The 22768-nt window shown below is 39.1% G+C and overlaps 2 protein-coding genes across 3 annotated transcripts; one reads left to right on the top strand and one right to left on the bottom strand.

The window, feature by feature from the left end:
• The first annotated feature begins 436 nt into the window (after positions 1-436).
• Positions 437-14551, top strand: lmf2a (lipase maturation factor 2a). Its single transcript, XM_088340320.1, has 14 exons — positions 437-667; positions 1767-2020; positions 3057-3085; positions 5271-5464; positions 6406-6584; positions 6654-6792; positions 7799-7927; positions 7997-8102; positions 8173-8269; positions 8338-8520; positions 10738-10906; positions 11152-11263; positions 12698-12806; positions 12990-14551. The coding sequence occupies exons 1-14, from the start codon at positions 574-576 to the stop codon at positions 13323-13325; spliced, it is 2130 nt and encodes a 709-aa protein (XP_088196446.1). The 5' UTR covers positions 437-573; the 3' UTR covers positions 13326-14551.
• Positions 13426-22768, bottom strand: miox (myo-inositol oxygenase). Of its 2 annotated transcripts, none has more exons than XM_088340322.1 (10): positions 22689-22768; positions 22541-22621; positions 21784-21864; positions 21264-21426; positions 19151-19233; positions 18946-19055; positions 18707-18774; positions 16014-16063; positions 15835-15947; positions 13426-13898 (listed from the first exon to the last, which is right to left on the bottom strand). In XM_088340322.1, the coding sequence occupies exons 1-10, from the start codon at positions 22704-22706 to the stop codon at positions 13790-13792; spliced, it is 876 nt and encodes a 291-aa protein (XP_088196448.1). In that variant the 5' UTR covers positions 22707-22768; the 3' UTR covers positions 13426-13789. The 2 variants fall into 2 exon arrangements, with proteins under 2 accessions (XP_088196448.1, XP_088196449.1); XM_088340323.1 differs by having other exon boundaries at positions 19151-19218; positions 22689-22766.

The raw sequence follows: 22768 nt of genomic DNA on the forward strand, positions 1-22768 counted from the left end.
GTAGCCTTATCGCATAGTGCTTTTTGACGACGGTAATCACAGTAGTTTATGTATGCCAAACCCTTTTTATATGTCATGAGTAGAAGTTCTTTTTGGTGTAAAGTTTCAGTCTTTTTGGTTTTGCCTGATGTGAAATAAAACAAAATTTGCTTTCAGGTTAGCCTACGGGAGGACGGTTCGACAGAACACCAGGTTAGAGCAACACATTAATCAATAATTCATAATTAATTATATGTTCCAACCATTAGTTGATCACGTTCAAAATGTTTCTGTGAATTTTCAGGAGAATACTGGGATATAACCTTAAGTGTTGACAAAATCAAACAAATGACCAAAATGTTAGATTCCCACCGAACGTGAAGTGGTACTCTCGCGATGAGTTAGAGGCGCTTCCGAACTTGAACACTCCGCGCCTGTGGATGTCGCTAGCGATTCAAAATACACTCCACTCCTGGCCAGGGACTGTAGCCCGGGTCGACAAATCACCCGGCGGCGAGCGTCCAACCCCGCGGAAACTTGTCGGAACGTCCCGCAGTCGCTGGTTCGTCCCGCCCAGTCGTCAAACTCCCAGACATGGGGGAAACCGTTTTGCCACGGCGCATGTTCCTCTGGTGCATGGCTGTCATCTATTTAATTGCATTTGTTTCACTCTACGTGCAAATACCGGGTAAGGCAACTTCATGTATGTGAATAGAGACGACATGTAATTTATTTTAGCGAGCTAATCGCTACTATCTTAATATTATTTCTGAACCCGGAAAGAATGCATACGTGGCTCGGAGTCACGAGGCTTTAAACGTGAAGCTAAAATGAACATTAATCGAAACAAACAAACGTATCTAGTTAAACCCCAACTAATTATGTACTACATTACCCACAATTCGCAGGGCACACTAGCAACGGGTATGGGAATGTGTCAAGTCGCTATGCATGGAATGAGGCATTATATGTAACACAAGGTTTGACTCATTAGAATCTATGCAAATGTTCTTGCTATCATATTTTAAATAGAAGAAAACGTGTACACAAACCAGGGGAAGCAGTAAAGCACTTGTATTTTTTGGAAAGTGCAATCTCGAGAGCTTGCAAATAACTGAGACACTCTATATCCATGTTGTCTCTGGGCTTTAGAGCACTCGAAGATCTCCATTTCTGGGTACTGTCCTAGACATTTTTTTTCCCCTCCAGGCATGATGTTTGGCAAAAATATTTTTCAAATAAAAAGACCAAGATTCAGCACACTTTTACCACAATTTTCGTGCTCAAGTTTGCCCCCATTGTTTTCTTTCTGGTTTGTTGTTCCTCTGTAAGCCAGACCACCCTACGCCAGTGGTGAATGGTTCAGTATTTTCTTCCATAGTTGTAATTTGGCATTTAGATGAGAGTATACAGGGTAGGTAGATTATCTACATGCAGTGAAATTCAGCATTCTCCTACTCGTAGATGGAACCACCATAACTTGTATTTAATAGGTAACTATAAACACCCTTCAAGGATTGCTTATTCAGGATTGGGGGATGTATGTGACACTGTAAGAGAAGCAAGAGTATTCAGCAATCAGAGGACAAAACCATTGAATTTGTATTTATAAAATACACACCAAGGAGTTACGACAGTAAGGTTACAAAATGTCATCACGCTTTACAGTACTCGTTACAGGGTAACGTAATTGTGATGCAGGAATGTGTTAGTCCCGACATTGCCTGTGAGAAAACAAATGTGAAATTCTAGAAACTTATAGTACTGCTCTTTTTTGATTTTTCTAGGTCTCTATGGAAACGACGGCCTCCTCCCCGCTCGTAAGCAGCTGCGTTTCAGCGGCAAGCCTCTGGGCGAGCAGTTGCTGGCCTCCCCCACCCTTTTGTGGCTGAGTCCTCACCTGGGCCTGGACACGCAGACAGCAATGGAGTTCTTGTGCCTGGTGGGTGCGGCACTCAGCCTAGGTGCTACCCTGGTAGGGGCTCTGCGGGACAGTATGGTCTTCTTCTGCCTCTGGCTTTTGTACTTGTCCATGTACCAGGTAACGTTGATGTGTTGTCGAAGAGTAGGGCTGCACGATTTTTTAGAGCAGTATTGCAATTTTTATGTGACTTTTAATTTTAAATGAAAAGTGCATTTTCTGTGCAAGTTTTTTTTGTGTGTGAGTACAGAGACCCATGTTACCTGCCAAGTACTACGGTTTTGCCGTAATGAGTTCGGTTTTCTTTAACCCACTACGGTGATACGGTGCCATCACAGAAACTACGGTTTTCCCCTTAAAAATGTTTTAAAAGAATCGTAAAAACATCCCACCGCAAAATAGAGACAAAGTACCATTTCAAACAACGGCTATATCAGCACTGCCAGTCGTCTGGCTGCAGAGTGCCAAAGTGCTATCGACCAAAGTGCTTGGCAGCCAGATGACTGGGAAAATGATGATGACGTCATCTGGATACAAGTGCCACAGTGACCCATTCGAAAGAACAGTTGAAAAAAATCAAAACGATGCACAATGGAGAACAATTAATGATTAGGCTGTAGCTTGTATAACATGGAGAACATTTGGATATCATTAATTTTGCTAAAGTGAATCAACCCACGCATGTTTATGGCTTTTCAGTCCCTTATTATCTGCTTTTCAGCGAATAAAAATCTTTTGGCTTCGCATGTTCAATTGACTCTGGTGTGCCTTGCTTCACTTTGAGAAGTGACTGATTCATTGGAGCAGTGCCAGTGAAATTGTTTGCATGATATATTGAGATTTAGCCTTTAATTTTATTTTATAAATATGTGCTGAAGTCAGTTAAGTGAAATGGGGAATTTCTAAGATGAACAACAAACCCCCCCACCCCCCATTACCACGCTCATCTGGTTGACTGAATACTCTATCACTCAAATGACTAAGGGGTGGGAAAAAAAACCATGGAACTATTAATCTAAAAAAAAAAATGCATTGTCTTGCGATTACACAATCGCACTGTCACATCGCAATATCAATCTGATTTCAGTTAATCGTGCAGCCCTACTGGTGATGATCGTGTGTGGTATTCCGGTATTCTGATCTTGTTTTTGTACAGGTGGGGCAGGTTTTCCTCTACTTCCAATGGTGAGTGGTTAAGCTTGTAAAATCGTTTGATGTTAATAATGAGAGCTCAATTTGTATCCTTTTTTGTCTTGTACTAGAGCGGGGATCAGGATTATTCTGTGATTGTTTTCAAAAGGAGGACAAAAATGTTAACTTTTTTCAATGTTTTAAATACATTTAGAAAAAGCATAAGGTTTGGCATTGCCAGGCATTCTACTTGAGCGAGGTTGTTGGGGCCGTGGTTTGTTGAAAAAGTGCCATGGAGCCACTAGGGAGTTCCAAAGAGCATATAGCTCCAGAGCGGCCTGTACATGAAAGCAAATGTTTATTGTTTTTTTTATTTTATTTTTTTATTATTATTATTATTATTTATTTATTTATTTATTTATTTTTTTTTGGGGGGGGGGGGGTGCCATAATATGAAACCTAGCTAAAGACCCTCCCAGAGGCTTTCGGTGTTACTGTGTAAATTGTCTCGAAAATCAGTTCAGCTGTTTCAGAGTTTATAAGCCACATACGAAGACACACGCAAGCAAATCGTCATCTATATAATAGTCTAGATCGGGGGTGTCAAACAGGCGGCCCGCGGGGCGGATCAGGCCCGCTAAGGGATTGAATCCAGCCCGCAAGATAACGTTGAGCGAAGCACAGGAGAAAAACGAGCTGCAGGTTGAAATATGTCGACTTAATGTTGCCAAAGCCAGGTGCCTCTCACAAATACGCTGTAGTTGTCTTTCTCTTTTTCTGTTTCTCTCTTTCTTTTTATTTCTCTATTTGTATTTCTCTTTGGATTTCTTTCTTTCTCTCTCATTCTTTCCCACTCTCTCACTATTTCTGTTTGTATCTCTTTTGTTTCTCACATTCTCTTTTTTTCTCACTCTTTCTTCCTTTTTCCTTGGCCCACATTCTCTTTTTCTCTCCCCTCTCTTTCTCTTATTTCTATAACAAGATAAATATTGAATGACTAACCTTTATGTATGGAACCCGTTTTTACTTAAATTTAGAAATGGTTTTATATGAGGCTTTTTTTGGGGGGGGGGAGGGGAGGGGGGTCTCCAGACATATTTGTCTTTTTTTTTGTGGGCCCTTTAAGGCCGTTTCAAAATTTTGGTTTTCTGACCCCTGCACTAGAGATAATTACGTTTAAGGTGTCTGTGTGAAGGTTCAATTATCTGCCACTCACGATCCGTCACTGGCATGTCTAGAAAACTAAAGTTAAAATGCTGTTGAAAAAAGTATTGGTTCTATTTTGTAGTGCTGAGTGATTAGGGTTATTGTATATAAATGCAATTACTTCACATTAGCTGACACAATTATTTCTTGATTTCAACACTAATTGTTTTTTTCTTGAGTAAAACACATTTTAGATATAACTTGGAGAACTTCGCAAGAGGTTAAGCGCCAGTGAAGAATTAAAAAGATTCTCACGTTTTTCTCAGATTTCCGTCTTTTATCTCGGTTTTATGACTTAAAATTAGTAAAAACGTGCTTTAATCAATTGTTTTGCTCAAAATTAAGAATTTTTTACATTTTTGGATTTAAAGATGAGAATTCTCATTTTGCATGTTATGACTTTAAAATGAGAATTGTGTTTTTTAGCATTCTCACTTTGAAGCCATTCACCCTTACTTGACCTTAAAGTAAAAAAAATCTAAGGGGGAAAAAAAACGAGTTTTTTTTTAAGCTTTAGAATCCTGTAAATATTTCTTCTTCACTGGCCCTGATCCATAAAAAAATATTCAGTTTATACTGTACTGTATACTGATTGTTCCTGCTATGTGTGCCTTGGCCTCTTAGGGGCAGTGTTGTGCCTTGCATACTTGGAGAACACACTTTTTTTGAAAATATTACGACCAGAATAAATTGATGAGTTTATTGATACAAATTATTTTTATTTCTTATATAAAGTCTTGATGTTTCCTTTCTACATTTTTTGTGAGAAAATTCATATGCAAAATTTTGAAAAGTACTTCCAAGAACTCAATGCTAATTTTCTCTTAGCCTATGAAGTGTTTGCTTTTCTTTGACTGTGGAAAAACAGCAACCAGGATTTTTATTTAAATTTACAACGCATGTAACATCATTATTTTGGTTGTTCGTTTTATAACTGACTCCAACAATTATTATGCGTGATGCCTTCAGGTTGCCTGCACATGCCACTGGATAATCACTAAGCCTCTGAAAACGTCTTCTTCGTTTCCTCTAGGGACAACCTGCTTCTGGAAGCCGGATTCCTATGTATCCTGGTGGCTCCAATGTCTCTCTTCAGGGGATCTCGGGCGGTCTACGAGCACGACCGCATCACTTTTTGGCTGGTCCGGTGGCTGCTCTTCCGCCTCATGTTCGCCTCCGGGGTGGTGAAGCTCACCTCGCGCTGTCCGACTTGGTGGGGATTAACCGGTATGATACTATAACCTCAAGATGTGATTTCTAATGATCGACCGATATGGTTTTTTTAAGGGACAATACCGATTATTAGGATTTAGAGAAGGCTGCTAACCAATATTTGGAAGCCTAAAAATTGGCATAAGACATTGTTAATAATGCAAAAACAAAGAATATTTGTGGTAAATTAAAAAAAAAACGATAAAAGCTCTCTGAAACCTTTTCCAGTAAATAAATTGAAATTTTAACACAACTAACATGACTCATCTTTCACCGAAACCAAAAATTAGCAGTACAGGAATTATAATTAGGCTTAGCAGCAACTCGTATAAAGGTTCATAAAAACTAAATTAGTTCCCTGCAGCTTTTTGCAGTAAATTAAAATTTCAACCCATCTAAAACAAATTTCGTTCGAGCTTGCAAATTGAAAAGAGGAAGCGCTCCTGTTTTAGAGCCAGATTGACAAAGTAATTTTATGCTGACACCTAATTACTTGGCCTTCCACTTTAGCATGCTTTTTACGCTCTCACGATCACAAACACACACGCTTGATCAATGAGCTAATGTTATGGTAAGCGCTATATCATTCTCCTCCTGAACGTGCTTCCCTAAAACAAGTTAACCACACTTTTTAGGCTATCTCTTCATTACACACACGCTTTTATACCACAGACTTTTTAAAATCTCTATTATCTACAGTCTTGCCCCCGGTCGCTTATTAGATAAGAAGGCGCAGGGTGGGGCTACTAAGACAGGAGGCAGGAGAGAGAGAGGCTTGGCTGCATCTGAGCTTCAATAACCCAGTTTTAAATATATGTAATTGGCCCATTGAAGAAATAAAAATTCCGATATCCGTCAACTTCCCAAATATCTGTGCCAATAATCTGCCTGCCCGACTAGTGATCTCCTTTGAATGGTGACCACAGAACATTGACAAACCCCTTTTGCATGGCCAGCGATGACTTACCACTATGAAACCCAGTGCATTCCCACCCCGCTGGCGTGGTTTGCCCACCAGTTGCCCGTGTGGTGGCAGAAGATGAGCGTGGTGGGCGCCTTCACCATCGAGATTGCAGCGCCACTGCTTTTTTTCAGCCCTCTCCGGGGTCTCCGACTTTGCTCTTTCTACATGCAGGTGAGCGATGACGCACATTGCCGGGGTTGTTATTTCAAGTTGTTGGAATGATTTATTTTTGTGCTACAGGTTTTGTTGCAAGTGATGATCATTTTATCAGGAAACTACAATTTCTTTAATCTTCTGACCATGGCCCTCTGTTTGTCCTTGCTGGATGACCGCCACGTACGTTCCTGGTTGCGCAGGGCAGAACACACTGAACGCAAAGGTCAGACCAATCAAACAAACTGAATATTGAAGATTGTGATCTGCACAAAAAAAGGCTCTTTATAAGGTTTTTTGGTTTGCCAAGAACTTAATAAACTGTCTTTCTAAGTTAAACTTTTAAATCTGTTGAAGATATAAAACTGCATTAACTAATGCTTTAAATCTTCCCTTCAACTAAAATCACAAGTTAAATAACTTTAAAGTTTTTATTGAAGAATCACAGCTGGTTGGAATTGTTTGACTCTTGAGTAAATTATCCAACCTGCTTTCAATAATATGGTAAAATTTAAAAGCTGTTTTACTCTTCTTTAAAGCTATAAAATGGCTTTAAACCAAGCTCAAGAGTGTAAGCAGCTTTTAACCAGAGTTAAATAAGGTTTAGTTTCAAAGCTGAAACTTGAATTTTGCTTTAACTTAAGATAAAGTTTTCATGCTGCTTTTACTCTTGGATTTTTAAAAGCACTTTTAATGCTTTAACTCAGAGTTAAAGTTGAATAAAAATTTAGCTTAGCGTTAAAGCTAGGTGAAAGTTAAAGCTTAAACTTTAAGAGCACTACAAAGAGTCCATACTTTAGTCTATTTTGTCATTGTTGTTTCCTGTTTTACCGCTTAGCGGATTTCTTTTTTTAATTTTTTGTAAGGCATTTTATATGCAGCAAACAAAGGACTTTAGAATGTAATTTGTTAATGCAGTTAAGTCTGTTTTACTAACCGTATGTCCCACTGTGCTTGCTTCTCTTGCTAGCCACTTTGACAAGTGGGCCAGCATTTTTTTTGCAAATTACTCATTGCTTGCTCCTCTCACATATTATTGATCTGCAACAGTTTGTTGCTGGTTGTTTTGCATAGTGTGGTCTCTGAGAGTGTTCTCAAATTGGTGTATTTTATAGTTTTTTGACTAGATGGCAAAACTGTTTTACTGACCACTTAAAAATAGAAACTTTAGTTTTGACTTCAACAATTATTTTATCTGTTGAACTTCTTCATGCTTGATGTACCCCATCCAGAATCCAAACTGTGGCCTTGGCTCTGTTATTTTCTGGAGTTTGCAGTCTTGGCTCTGATCATCTTTGGAGCAATTGTGTGTTTTGACCTGCAAGTGGACACTGCAGCAAAAGCTATCACTTCAAAAATGGGTAGGCTGTGTATGGAAACGCCGCCTTTTGACGTAACCCAGTAAAATTAATTCAGTGAAACTCTTTCAGCATTCACCTACAGCCACTTTGACACCTTTCTGAAGGCAATCACGTTCCCCTGTGTGTGGTTAGGCGTTCTCTCCCTCACTTGGGAGATTCTTGCAGCCATGTACAGGTACAGCTCGTTTGTCTGTGCGCGTTTTTAGTTAAGTTTCTGAATATTTCAAAATTAAATTCCTCCCCAGGTGTGCTAGTGTGTCTGGTTTCCTAAGGAGGTTTTGGTCAACGCTCCAGTGGTCAGTCTTTGCTGCTGCCGCAGCAGCCATGTTTACCATCAGTCTGGTGAGTCCAGCTTCACTTTGCGACGATGATCACATTTTCCTCCATTTGCGAGCATTGTTTTCTTGCAGGTTCCTTTCACCTACATAGAATACGACTCCAATGCTAAGCTGTGGCCCGGCGTACGTCAAGTCCACAGCCTTGTGGATCGCTACCAGCTTGTCAACTCGTACGGGTTGTTCCGAAGGATGACCGGTGTGGGTGGGCGGCCCGAGGTTGTCATAGAGGGAAGTATGGACGGCATCACTTGGACGGTGAGAACAGAATCAAGTGGTTTTAGAATCGATCACTAATTTAAAAAATATATTATTATTATTATTTTTTGAGAAGTTAAACGTCATAAGAAATATACGTATAATTGCATGAAATTCTTGTCAGTTTTCCTATTTTGTGATTGTTGATTGTTAAATACCTGCAATAGCAAAACAAAGACAATAAAAGCTGACCACTTCATAAATGCAGCTTCAAAATAAGGATGCACCAATAACTGCCCATCCCCCCCAATTTTACAATTTATTCAACTGGGAAATTCTACCAGCCGATCTTAATCGTGCACATTATTAATGTATTTATTTTGGTCGGACCAGAATAATGTTCAAAATGCAGTTTATCGTTTCATAACCTAACTCAAGTCTCACCAAAATAGAGGAAAGGCACAGCCAATCACGTTGGTCCTATGCGTCGGAGTTTCAGCAGGGAACTGATTTAGCCCTTTCTGCACCACACAAAACTTAGTCTCGCAAAATGCATTTTAAAATTTCATCCCTAAATGTAAGCACTCCAAGATGACAGATACATAGAAATAAATCACCGGAAAATTGAGTTGTGCGCACGTAGTCAAAAATTGGCAAAGTACAAATGGCACAAAAGTACTTCTTCGCTAGAATTGAAAACAATATACAATACGGGATTAGAATAAGGTAATAAACTAATATGAATTCTAACCTGCATCTGACGCCATGCAATGATGAAAAATGAGAGTGTTTGAATAAGTACATTGTCTTAATAGTATTAGAATAGTGTAGGGATTTTTCTAGCTTTAATTTTGAAAATTGTTAAGATTGAAACGAATTATTCTTTACTGCAATCAGTAAACAAATTTGCCTCTAGGTGTTGCTTGTGCTCCACCATAAATCTTTTTATTTCTCTGAAGGATGCTAGATTTTCCTACACTGATAAAAAAATAAATTAAGTTATTACTTGAGCTCATCTAGTTCTGATATGAATTACTAATCCCAAGAAAGTTGAATCAATGAACCAGGCCGACGGAAATAACACACACAATTTATTAACACAGAGAATTGATGATAGAAAAAAAGAGGGGAGGGGGGGCGCCGGAGATTATGGGAGTTTTCGACCGCTGAAAGTCTGGAAGTTACTAGCACAAAAAAAGGTTTCCCGCTATAACGCTAGTCGATTTGGGGAGACTCCCTTGTACAAAAAAAAACCCTCATTCCCAAGAACCAGCAAACATAGTGTTAAATCTGAAACCGTCCTCTTACTTGTTGCGGGGAGATTTGGTCTCTTGCTCCAGATGGTCTTAACGTATAGCACACGTGCTTCTACAGACCGCAGTGCAGGCCCTCACACCTGCATCAAGTGGCCGACGAGCGATGAAGTAAGGAGGAGAAAAAGAGGGCACTCTATCGATCGGCTCCCCTTTATATATGGACCAGGGAGGGTTATGCCACTTTGGGCGGGGTCATACACATCTGAGACCACCACAATTCGGATGACGGTGATTGAAGTTGCTTAACTTGTTAGAAAGCCAAAGAAGTGGGAAGTTTGCGTAATGTTTTGTACTTAAGAATTCCCCACCAATTGACATTATTATTTTGTCAATACATAGCCTCGGATGTTTTAGCTACATTCGTAACTTCATGTTATCAGATTTAATTATGGTACATGGTGAAGTCGTACATTCGGGAATGGTCCAAAAGGGGGCGCAGTCATTCCATCCATAATCCAAAGTTCTGAGTTACTTGGTCGTCAATTTTGTGTTGTTTATTTGCTCTACAATATAAATCAATTGTCATTATTGCCATCAATGACAATGTATTGAATTTCGTTTGCAAAGAGACGACACGCAAGGATAAACGCGTAATAAAGTCTTAAAAAGTGAAAAACGAGATAAAAGAATGTCAGGATAAATAGGAAAAACTATTAACAAGTCAGTGCATGGAGACTGGCCCAAGTTGTAACTGCAATTTTCTTTGGTAATTATTGTGCATCATAAACATAGTGCGATGAAAAGATATGCAATAACAGCAGCATCATCATTCTCATATTGGCCAATAAATGCGATTTAAATACCCATTTTCTATACAATACCCATTTTTGAATGGAACTATTAGTGCTATTAGTGTTTTCTGCACAGCGTTTTTGTTCAAAAACAGCCTGTAACGTTTAATGCTTCTGATGTGGTTCTGTGACTTTGTAAAGGAAATTATGATTTCACGACTTTCTTGCAGGAAATCGATTTCATGTACAAACCTGGCAATCTAAGCGCCCCTCCTCCTGTAGTGACGCCACACCAGCCTCGCCTGGACTGGCAAATGTGGTTTGCCGCCCTGGGCAGTCACACGCAAACACCGTGGTTTACAAGCCTGGTGCACAGACTCCTGCAGGGCAAGACGGACGGTACGGACAGTCCTAAAAACAAAGTCTGCTTTTTGTCATCATGCTTGAAATGTCAATATTAAATGTCAATTATCCACGTCTTCAGCGGAGTAATTTTTACGGTTGAGGGAACACGAAGCTGTTAAGTGTAGTTACCGATTAATTTTGCCATTGTTTATCTTCTTAAGTGAATGTCATTATTTTTGTATTTAAATCTGCAAAGATATAGTTGCGTCTTTCACAAATGATTTGTTTTTTTTGCACAGTGATTAAGTTAATCCAGACGGACCCCACCCGTTATCCTTTCCACCAGAACCCCCCTGCTTACCTGCGAGCCCACCGCTACAGATACTGGTTTACTGAACCCAAAGAGGACGGGTAGGTAGACGTCTCACTGCCTCCTTTAACAGACGCTTAACTACAATAGGAGTGTTTTTAGGTCAGATTTTCACAAATATTTTATAGTTTGGTTCACAAAAGACCAATTGTGGGGTGTATTTTGGTTACCATAACGACCAGCATCACATTGAGTCTCAAGTCTTACATCATGGGTACTAATTGCACAAATGAGCACTCTTAAAGATATGCGAAGTTTGAATGGTAATCTACACGGTGCAACAGTAAGCTGCATCTATGTACTTATCATTTCGGAAACCATTTCTAAATATGTAATGCTTACTCCTAGTGTTTCAAAATTCTACCATTTGGACTCTTGATTTGTGTTGATCTCCATAAAATGAGACTGATTATTTTTGTTGTTAAATGAAAAATATTAATGTACCCTTTTAGAATAATTGCCTCAGTCACAAAGGAACGTTCAAAAAAGGATTCGTGCTCAACTAATCTTGTTGTTTGTTCTCTAATACTGTAGTCAGTTTTATTTCTGTATGGAAACATTTTTTTTAGTAAATGTTATGTTCAACCAATTACCGGTGCAAATTTTATTCGGTTGGTTGTGTTTTCTGAGAAAATACATTTTTGCTTATTTTCTGGCCTGCTACAGAATAAGCCAATAATGTCTAGTCAAGCCACATTTATTTGTATAGCCCTTAATCACAAAATGTCTCAAAAGACTGCACAGGTTACAATTACACAAGCCCCGGATCTTAAACCAATGTAATTAGAATTGTTTGCACTTCAAATTTTATTTATTTTTTTCCAAAAAAGGATTGATGTTTTTACTTTCTATTCTACACTTATCTGTACAGTATACCCAACTGTACCATGATGTTTCCGATTTTTGGCAAGCCAATCTGGGGCAGTTAAGAAAAATTGTAATTTTAATTACTATAACGAAGTTCTTTACTGAAAGCGCTGGTCTACTAGTGATCCCAAGAGCCAAAAGATATCCACAGGTTCGAGAGTGTTCTCCATTCGGGCCCCGGTGCTGTGGAATGCTCTTCCGCCTGAGATTAGATCTGCAACCTCAGTGGAAATGTTTAAATCTAGGCTTAAAACACACTTCCATTGGATAGCTTATGAATGATCTAGATTTCATGTTTACAATATGTGTGTATTGTTTTTTATTGTAACATCCATTGCAGCCTGGTCATCTTGGAAGGGGATTTACCTAATGTGTGGTCCCTTCTCAAAGTTGATTCATTTTCCTCTTGTTGAGGTTTTTGAGTCTTTCCTTGCGCTCATGTAAATTTTCGATCAGGAGATGGTGTCATAATAGTCTGTGGTTTTCAATAATCTGTGGTCTGTGCAGCCCTTTGATACTCTTTGTGATTAAGGGCGTCACAAATAAACATAGCTTGACTTGACTTCTAGCAAGTCCAATTCTAAAAAAAAGACAATTCCTGTCGACAGAACTTACCCTCAGCGTTGGTGGAGGCGGGTCTACAGTGATGAATTTTTCCCCGTCGTGCATCTGGGACACCCGTTCCTTGAGAACATGCTGCAACAACATGGACTCAAGGTACCTTTTATAAGAGGTTCTTAAGAATCTTTTATTTATTTTGAAAGCCTTAAACATTTCTCTGCAGCTTCCAACAAATTATATCAGCATTTATTTAAACATATTTGAACAGGTTACGGCAATCCGCTGCTGTACTTTTCTCTTTAATAATGCATAACATTTATGATAACAACAACTTTGCAGGACAATTTGCCTCCTCGCCGCCAATTGAACTCCACTGTAGCCCGGGCGGTTCGGTGGGCACGTGCCCAGTTATGGGACGTCCCTGCCCCCCTACTCATCTGGACCCTGGTCGGCTGCAGCGCCACATTGTGCCTTCTGCTTTCGTTTTCTGGGAGACCGAAACACCCCAAGGGTGTTCCGGATTTTAGAGACACTCCGGCCGACTTGGAAAAGAAAGTGGTCATGGAAAAAGTAGACCGTGTGATCAAAAAGGAAGATGAGGATGAGCTGGAGGAAGAGGAACATGATGAGAAAGGGGATATCACAGATAATAGTGAGGAGGAAGCGGGAAAATGAGAGTTAATGGAATAGTGAAAGAATGGAGTCAACGTTACCAAATAGAGAGAGAGTGTGTGTGTGTACTTCCTGTCTGGGATCGCGTTTGTACATGTTGAAATGAATGTCACTGGATGATTTTATTTTGGGGAAAATACCATACAACCAACAAGAACCTGGAAGTTTGGTATATGTTATAATAGTGGAATTACACATTACATTTTCTTTTCCTTCTTTTTTACACAAATGTACATTTTCTCTCTGTGCACTACACAAGAAACATTTTTTTAAGAAATATTAAAAAAAGAATAAATGATTCAATAAATGAATAAATATTGGTGATGATTTAAAAACAAAATAATGCACCGTTTACTGGTCGATGCATAACTTTCCCTGTGCTGTTTCAAGTCAAGTCAAATCATTTTTATTTGTATAGTCCTTAATCACAAAGAGTCTCAAAGGGCTGCACAGGTTATTGCAAAGTTTCACCACTTAAGTAGGCCGGGACAATACTTGTCGATCAGTGACTGATAATATGGACGCAGCTTCTCGACGTCTGGCAGTTCAGAAGCTTTGGTGTACAGATCGAATTTGCTGCAGGGAACACAAAAACAGGTACAGTTCAACACACATTTGTTCCTATGAAGCAAATGTTGTCTTCATTAATTTTCATTTGATTGTTTTTTCTATTTGAAATCGACAGTTCCTCACTAAAAACACACACTGCCAATGTCTTTCTCCAATAAGCCATGTGTGAGATACCAGTACATACTTGACCTACAAACAAAATGCTTCTTATAGCTAACATTTCTGCACATTTTCCTGTCTTTGTTCGTTGATTTAGAAATGATCACATGATTTAAAGGGACATTGTGTGGTATTTAGCGCCTCATTATTAAAAGAGAAAAACCTAATTAAGAAAAAAAAACATACTCACTTAAACTTAAGAAAAACATTTACATGAACTATCATATACCGGTAATTATTTATTCTTTTTAAATACTGATAAGTTGAGAAATGTGTCTTTATTTTACACGAGGCTCTTATAGAGGGAAAAGACATGTGTGCCTGCTATCTTGCTGCTACGGGTGCATTAAAAATCTTGAGAAAGGCCGGGCAAATAAATGTTGCGGGACGGTTTTATTCTCCATATTTTGTATTCTTTCTTGTGTTTTGTAATACTCCTTTTCACTTGGAGTACACAATGCAGCAACATCCGGTGGACAATTAAAACACTATTTAAATCACGATGTACATTTACATTGGTCTTGGGTTTTTTCCTTGTTTTTCTGGCAACAATTCAGTCCATAAAATATTGAACGAATAGGCATTTTCTCACGTACATTTATAATTTGCGATTACACGTGATGCAAACAAAATGTGTGTGTGTTACGAGAAATAATGATAGAATTATCATTTATAAATGGGAAGCTCATTCAGTAGAAGACATGTCAAAACACCAAGAATATAACCAGAAGGACAAAAAAACATTCAGATGCCAGAGATTTTTTTTTACAGTATACAAAATTTACGACTAAGAGTTAATTTGAATGATCCACGAATCCATCATATAGTGCAACTGGTTGTATTACCTTGGAAAAGTAAGGTGTTTGTCAACACGTCACCACCAAAATAGCTCATTTTGTAATTAAAAGCATCACCAGTACATGAAATATAAACCATATTTCCTGGACTATAAAGTACACCTAAAAACCCAATTTTCAGAAATCATGAGTGTGGCTTCTATAATCTAATGCACGTTTTATACCGAAAAAATATGGTGAATATGATTGAAATGCATAGCTACAATTGATACTGCAAATGGTAGCTGCTCTGCCTTTGAGAAACAGAGTGGTTTTTGAGCGCCCTTTTGTGGTTACCATATTATTTGTTGCCAAAAAAGTTAGCAAAATTTAAGCACACATCTTTGACGGCAACTCAGACGCCAACTTTCAACGCTCATTGCATGTCCTCTTTTTGTTGTTGCTTTGGATGATAATTTTAAGTATTAAACAAATTGTAAATACTTGAATGGCGATTTTTGTTGCCGGTAATGTTTATTTCAAGATTACGTAGTCTTGTTTAATTTTTTGTCAAATGATAACGCAAGTGGTAACTGTTCTGTCTTTGAGAAACTAAGAGTTGTCTTCAAGTGCCCTCTTGTGGTTACCTTGTTTATTGGAAAAAGTATTTTTTGTGGTGCCACCAGATGTCATGTTAATTTATGTTCTGTGAAATATATTCTCTTAGTTCAGGTGTATTTTATGCAACCCTTGCTCTTACTGTAGCTTTAATTCCATGTGCCTTACAGTCCAATGTGCCTTATACATAAAAATATATAACAGAAGACTATTATTTTGGGGATGTGCCTTATAAGGCAGTGTGGAAAATATAACTGGTTTAAGTTTTGTGTGAAAGGGCTTAGAATCACAGGATGTTTGTCCTTTAACTCATCTCATGATCAGAAAACAGTTTTTCATTTCGCAAAAAGAGAGTTTAAAACATTGACCAGAATTCAGACTCCACTCACTTGAACTCATTTATCCAAGGCAGCATTTTCAAGTCTTTGTCATCACACAGGTACGTGTAGTCGCCTTGGGAGTGCCAGGGGTAAAAGGAATGGTAGCGGATCATGTTGAGACCCTGCAAGCATATGACACAGACGTGAGTTGAGATGCGGAGCTGACACGACCTATAGTGGGTACTTGCCTCTTCGGGGATGCTGCACTTGTTGAACTGCAGAACACGGTAAAGGTACTCTGAAGCACACACAACAAAGAGATGTTATAGACGAGCAGTGGTTTGGCTTCAGTCTCCGCATTGCTCTTCTTTTTCTTCTGAACCTTCACAACAAATTCCCTCAAATGCGCACTCTACTCTGAAAACGGCGATCAAAAGATAACATTCGACTTAGATTAACGAACCGTTTATTTGTTTGAACGATTTTCAAGATTACATTTCATGGCTGTTAAATTGGCCAGGGGAACTCCAGAAGACTGCATTGTGAAAACATTTTTACAACATAATTTGTGTGAGAAAAGGACCACTTGGCTCACTTTTATTCTCCTTGCTGGGTTGTTAAAAATTCCACTCCCAAAGAAATTGTCTTTTTTTGTACAAAACAACCTAAAAGGTTTGGTCACAGCTACCCTATATAGTCTCATCTCATTAGCTGCACCACTTATCCTCAGTGATTTTTGTCCGCATTAGACAATGCAGTGCCATCTAGTGGTCAGAATTTACACACTGGGGCTTTAAGAATTTTTTTTTATAGATTCTTGCATATCCCTATAATCGTATGTAAGTAAAGGTCTCATCTCCCATCTCATCTCATTAGCTGCACAGCGTATCCTCAGTAGGGTCGCGGGGGTGCTGGAGCCCATCCCAGCAATCATCGGGCAGTGGGCAGGGGACACCCTGAACTGGTTGCCAGCCAATTGCAGGGCACACGGGGACAGACAACTCACTCGCTCATTCACACCTAGGGACAATTTGGACCGGCCAATTCACCTGACATGCATGTTTTTGGAATGTGGGAGGAAACCGGAGTGCCCGGAGGAAACCCACACAAGCATGGGGAGAACATACAAACTCCGCACAGGAAGTCTGGAGCTCGATTTGAACCCACGCAGGAGATTCCCATTACATGAACTGTGCCGCACACGCGCTAACCACTGCCCCACCGTGCTGCCCCCCCTATATAGTTAAAAAAAAAAAAATCTAAATTATATACACTTATGCACTTACAGTACTGTATATACTGGTACCACAATATTCATTCATTATCTGCACCGCTTATCCTCAGTAGGGTCACGGGGATGTTGGAGCCCATCCCAGTTATCTTTGGGCAGTGGGCAGGGGACACCCTGAACTGGTTGCCAGCCAGTCTCAGGGCAATCCCAATATTGGTTAAAACTAAATAAACCCCCTTTTTCCCCAGACCCAAACATTCTTTTTACAATCAAAATGCAAAACACAGTACATGTTGGAAAATCTGTGATGCAGGGAGACTGTGAAAAGTGAGGGATTACTGAATAAATATTGTTACAATGAAAGGGTAGTTGGATATCCTGAAAAAGTTTGTGTCTATTAGTCATATAAGTTACTGCGATTATGTATTCAATACACGATACAGTATTCAAAAATAATATTGTGAAAATATTGTTTATTGTGTAATGGTAATTCTCTCCACTATTACCACTTTAAATGTTTTTGAGATGAAGTGTTTGAGGAGTATGTTGGGAGTGACAAGATTGGATAGATTGAGAAATGAAATTGTGAAAGACAGAACTGGAGTAGTAGTAGAACTGAGCAAGCGTGTGGATATGAGAGTACTTGGTTGGTTTGGACACATGGAGAGGATGGATGAGGAGCAAATGTTGAAGAGGATCAACAGAGCAGAAGTAAATGGAAGGAGACAAAGAGGAAAGCCGCGATTGACGTGGATGGATGGTGTTATGAGTGCACTGTAGGAAAGAGGTCTAAATCCAGTGGAAGCTTGAGCTGTTGTTGGTGATTGTAATGAGTGGAGAGGTGTTGTTAAATGATAGTGGGATGTTTGGACGCATTCTAAGTGATGGGCAGGGCACCCGTATAATGCGACAGGGGTAAACCAGTGAAAGCTGTCGGGCCCTGCTGTTGAACATAAGAGTGTGTTGTGTCACCCTCACCCGAGTGACACGGTCGCTTTCTTGTGTCCCGTTTGATCTGGAGGGACGAAAGCATGACCAACTTGGGTGCCGATGTGCTTAACTTGTTTGGGTGTTTGGGCATTTGCGTTTGCCATAGTCCAAAAAATTTAGTGTGTGTTTTTTGCTCCTTTTTCCCTTTTTATTTTGTATGTGTTTGTCTTGCTGTCGGTCATTCCTCTCGAGGGATATGACCACGGTAGATAGATAGATAAATTACCACCTTAATGCACTAATGGCTTTGGTCCATTCTTTAAAGAACATTCCTAAAATATTTCAAAACATTCTATTGCATGAAAATTCAAGTCAAGTCACATTTCTTTGTATAGCCCTTAATCACAAGATGTCTCAAAGGACTGCACAGGATTACAATAACACCATCCCCTGATCTTAAACCAACATGCGGGCAAGGAAAAACTCCAAACCTCAGCATGAAACCTTTAGTAGAGGCCTCACAAGTGGTAATCCCCCTTCCAGGATGACCAAGCTGCAATAGATTTAGCATTGGGTAATGGTACACAAAACATAGTGAACATTAATAAAAGAGAACAATAAGTCACATGTTAAAATTTGTCAAGAAAGTACATGATAGCAACGTCGCCTAAAGCCTGTAAAATAGTCCAAGAAGTCCGACGTTGCTTAAATGGTTAATTGTATGTTGTGTGAAGAATCACACTTCATAATATTTAAAATAATATGATTAAATAGACTCACCATCATGACCCCAGGACATGAGGATGTTGTCAAGCCCACAGCCTTGTCGGTAGATTCCGTACTTAGAGCTGAGGGGGAAAAAAAAAAATCAATATTAAAAGAAAAAAAGAATGTTATAATGCAATAATAAAGGTCTTTGTTCTTTATTTATCGTCTTATTTTCTATAATAAGAAATCGGCCAATCAAACCTGACGGCAAATCACAAGTTAGGTGTCAGTTGTAAGGAGAGAATAATTACTTGTATTTGGGATTCGCGTCATCTGGGTTGTCTCGGAAGGTGTTTTTTCTGAATACAATGGAGTTCTGAAATGCGCAGCCCACGGGGAATGTGTCCCCCACTACGGCCCACTGTGGAAGAAGTGAGATCAAAAGATTAGGAATACGTTTTTAAACATCATATTATCAGGTATATTTTAGAAAATGTAATCACTAAATTGATTTACCTGAGGTTCCCCCCACAGCGCCATAACTTTCCCAACATCGTGAATCAGGCCAACTAGCTGGAACCAGTCTAAAAGACAAAATACTATATCGATTTAGGGTGCTTTATGATATTACATTGTAGCATTTGTATACTTATGTTACTTGCTGTCCTGTAATTCCGTTCACAGTATATGTATAGTGTTTGCCTTGATTTATACTCTTTCAAACAGTTGGGTGAAAAATAACCCAATTTGGGTAATTTGTGGACTGATACACTGTTTGTGTCAATGGTTCTGTTCTAAAATTGGGTCTTTTTTGTCTAACAACAACCCACAAAATTGAGTCGTTTGTTCGAAAACAAAGTCCTGAAGTCGGGAAGTTTCATACAGAGATAAAGACAAAATATCACCCCAAAATCGTCAATTTTAAATCGATCCCGAAATTTGATTCAGAAACACACCAGCAAGTCCACCTTTAAATGGCTCATAAGATACAAAATGGAGGTTTGGGAGTGGCCAAGTCAAATCCGATTGAGAGGCTGTGGTGTGACCTGAAAACCCTCCAATATGGCAGATATGAAACAATTTTGCAAAGAGTGGGGCAAAATTACTCTACACCGTTGTAGAGATGAAATACCAATTATCGTACACATTTGATTAATGTTATTGCTGCCAAAGGTAGCCCAACTCACATTGGCCCAGATAGACTTAGACTGTTTGTTTTGTGCCCTTATAAATTGAATTGATATTTTGTATTTCCTCGGGTAGTCTGTGTGATATTGAAATTAGTTTGATAATCTGAAACCTTCGTAAGTGATAAATATGCAGAAATCAAGAAGGGGGAAAATACTTTTTCTATTTGACGTCCTTGAATAAACTCTTTTTTTTAATCTTTTGGGAGTTTAGGTTGGCGTTTGGAATGGTTTTGAAACAGTCCTTTTCTTACTTGCATCATTTTCATCTTTAAATTAAAGAAAACCTCGAGCACACGCGACATTTCACTCTAATTGTAAACTTTTTAAGGGCACCTCAAACTATGCACCGCACCTTTAAAAAAATCCCAGAATCCCCAAAAATTGGTCAGATGAATAAAAAAAAAAACGGGTCGATTCTTTTTTTTTAATCCAGTTGTTATTTTTGATCCAATTCTTTAAGAGTGTATGAGAATTGTTTTATTTTGTCAAATCAGTCAATAAAATGTAGCTATTTTTATATATTTCTCTCTTTAAATGGTTGATTTACATAACATAACTTCAAATATATAACATAGTATCACAGTTAAATTTGATTTTCCATCCAAGACCAAATGGACTTTGATGCTACTGATTTGGTTAGCAACTGCTCGTGGATGTCTGGATGTTTTTTTCTTTTTCTGTCCAGCAGTAAACGACCCAAATTGATTACAATTAAAACACACTTTGTTTCCTGATTGGGAAAAAAAGCACGTCTCTACATGCAAAAGTTTCAGGTTTCAAAGTACCTGAACTCGAAAATATTGCCTCTGGTTACAAAGCTGTTTCGAGATACAAAGTCAAAACTGCAGTACACGCTGCCATTCACAGCTCCCAGAGTTGTACCTGGCAACCGGTGCGTATGCGTGAATCCTGGCTTGCTCTTCGTGTCCCTTTCCTGCTGTGTAAACGGTCTACTGTACAGTACTGCTATTAAGAGCTATCTTTCACAATGGACCCCACGAAAGACATGCAGTAAAATTGACAAGGAGAAAGGAAGGCGAAGAGACTTTTTCCAGCCATCCAAACAAAGCATTCCATCAGCCCAAATGAAAGGTACTTTGACAAAATTCCACAAAGTCTCAGAAAATGTGGAACGGAATCACCCAGAAAATGTGTTGCCAGGTTGGGCTATCGCTCATTATGATCATTATGATGACGTCTGCCTCGGGCATTTCCGACGGTTTGTCAAAAGCCGGCAAAAGCAGACGTCATTGGATCCGTTTTTCAGAAACCGCGAGGCAAAAAACAATGCTGAAGACAAGTTAAAAGGTAAATTAATATTTTTATGATATCCTTTATTTTACATTGTGCGCCTCATGTTTTATGTTTATTGTGCGTAAATCTAATTTTAATATGTACAGTACATTTTACTTCCATCATAAGTGCTGGGAACCTCTTACCTTTGTGTGGGTGTTCCCTGCGAATCCCTTCTGCTGTCTGGAAGGCATGGAAGGAGTTTGGAAAGTCCACGTCTGGATCAGACTCGTCCACCAGCTGGTCCAGAGACATTAAAGCATCCATCATAGTCATCTCAGTGTGGGTGCAGCTGCTCCATTCCAGGTGCTGTGGGGGAAAGCCCAAAAGTACTTGTAAGATTTATTTCTGTTCTAGTTTTCGTGTCTCTTCTCTGAACTGTCCTCTTGTGTTCTGTTTTTAAACATAAATCAGAAAACATTAGGGCTATGTGAGCGCCACCCGACTGTTCTTGACCAAAACACACCACAGGAAATGGTGCCCCTATGACTCTAGTGGTTAAGGGATCCCAAACAACAATTTCTATACAAATAACATCCTTACAGTTTCAGTGTTTGTAGAGGGAACAATTAGTTTTAGCCATCAGTTCAATGAAGAATTGGGTTAGCCAAGTTCAGATATCCTATTTGGCTGTGTGACCAATTTCGGTCAATCACCCGGTCTCACCTTTCGCTTGACAAAGTCCACGTTCTGGTTTGTGTGCATCAACTTGTACGTTTCGTACACATGCTCGGCAACACTCACCGTCTGAAAAACGATCAAGCAAATATACCGTTAATTTGCTTTGCGGTATGTGGAGGTGCACCTAATGAAATGGCTAATCAGTAGGCTTATTTCTGTTTTTAATGCTCACACATTCAAAAAATATTATTACTTAAAGTCTATATTTACAAAGTGCAGATTTTAAAAATAAGTACAGCAAACCCTTGTTTATTTGAGGGGCTAGGTTCCAAAAAACCGCGAAAGACCGTGAAAGGTGAACTTGGGTATAGCAATGGTTTGACGAATATGAAGAAAATTTTAATGTAGTATTTCATGATTTGTGTCCTGCGATTGGCTGGCAACCAGTTCAGGGTGTCCCCTGCCCACTGCCCGGAGATGGCTGGGATGGGCTACAGCCGCCAACCCCCTCCCAAAACAACCCTCACCCTCGCGACCCTAATAAGGATAAGCGGTACAGATAATGAGATGAGATTTCATGATTTGTTATTTTGAATTTCACATGACTTCATTGAAATGATCTTAATGGTTATATCTATTAAAATAAATCTCAAGAAATACATAAGAAAGAAAACATCAAAAATAGTATATTTATGAAATTACGATACATCATTTACTTATGTGATGATTTATCCCCCAATGCTTGAATATAACCGGTTCACTTTCAGACTTGGTAAATAAAATTTAACAAAACTTTACTTGCTTCAAAGTTTCTGTAGTCTTCCTTTTTGGTTTGAGGGGTTATATTTGGCCTTTGGTCCAGATGTGAGTCCGGACCCTGCTTCTGAAAAAAATATACGTAACAAACCATGATAAAGTGTTATGCGATGTTAATAATAAAGGCAACTCACCAATTCGATGACTCTCATGTTTGTGGGTGACTGGTTGTTGTTGTGACGCCAATTTATATGCCGTCTCCTCCCGCGTCACA

This window comes from Urocampus carinirostris, chromosome 7 (genome assembly GCF_059441175.1).
Source record: "Urocampus carinirostris isolate Australia breed hairy pipefish chromosome 7, RoL_Ucar_1.0, whole genome shotgun sequence".
In the NCBI taxonomy this organism is placed as follows: domain Eukaryota; kingdom Metazoa; phylum Chordata; class Actinopteri; order Syngnathiformes; family Syngnathidae; genus Urocampus; species Urocampus carinirostris.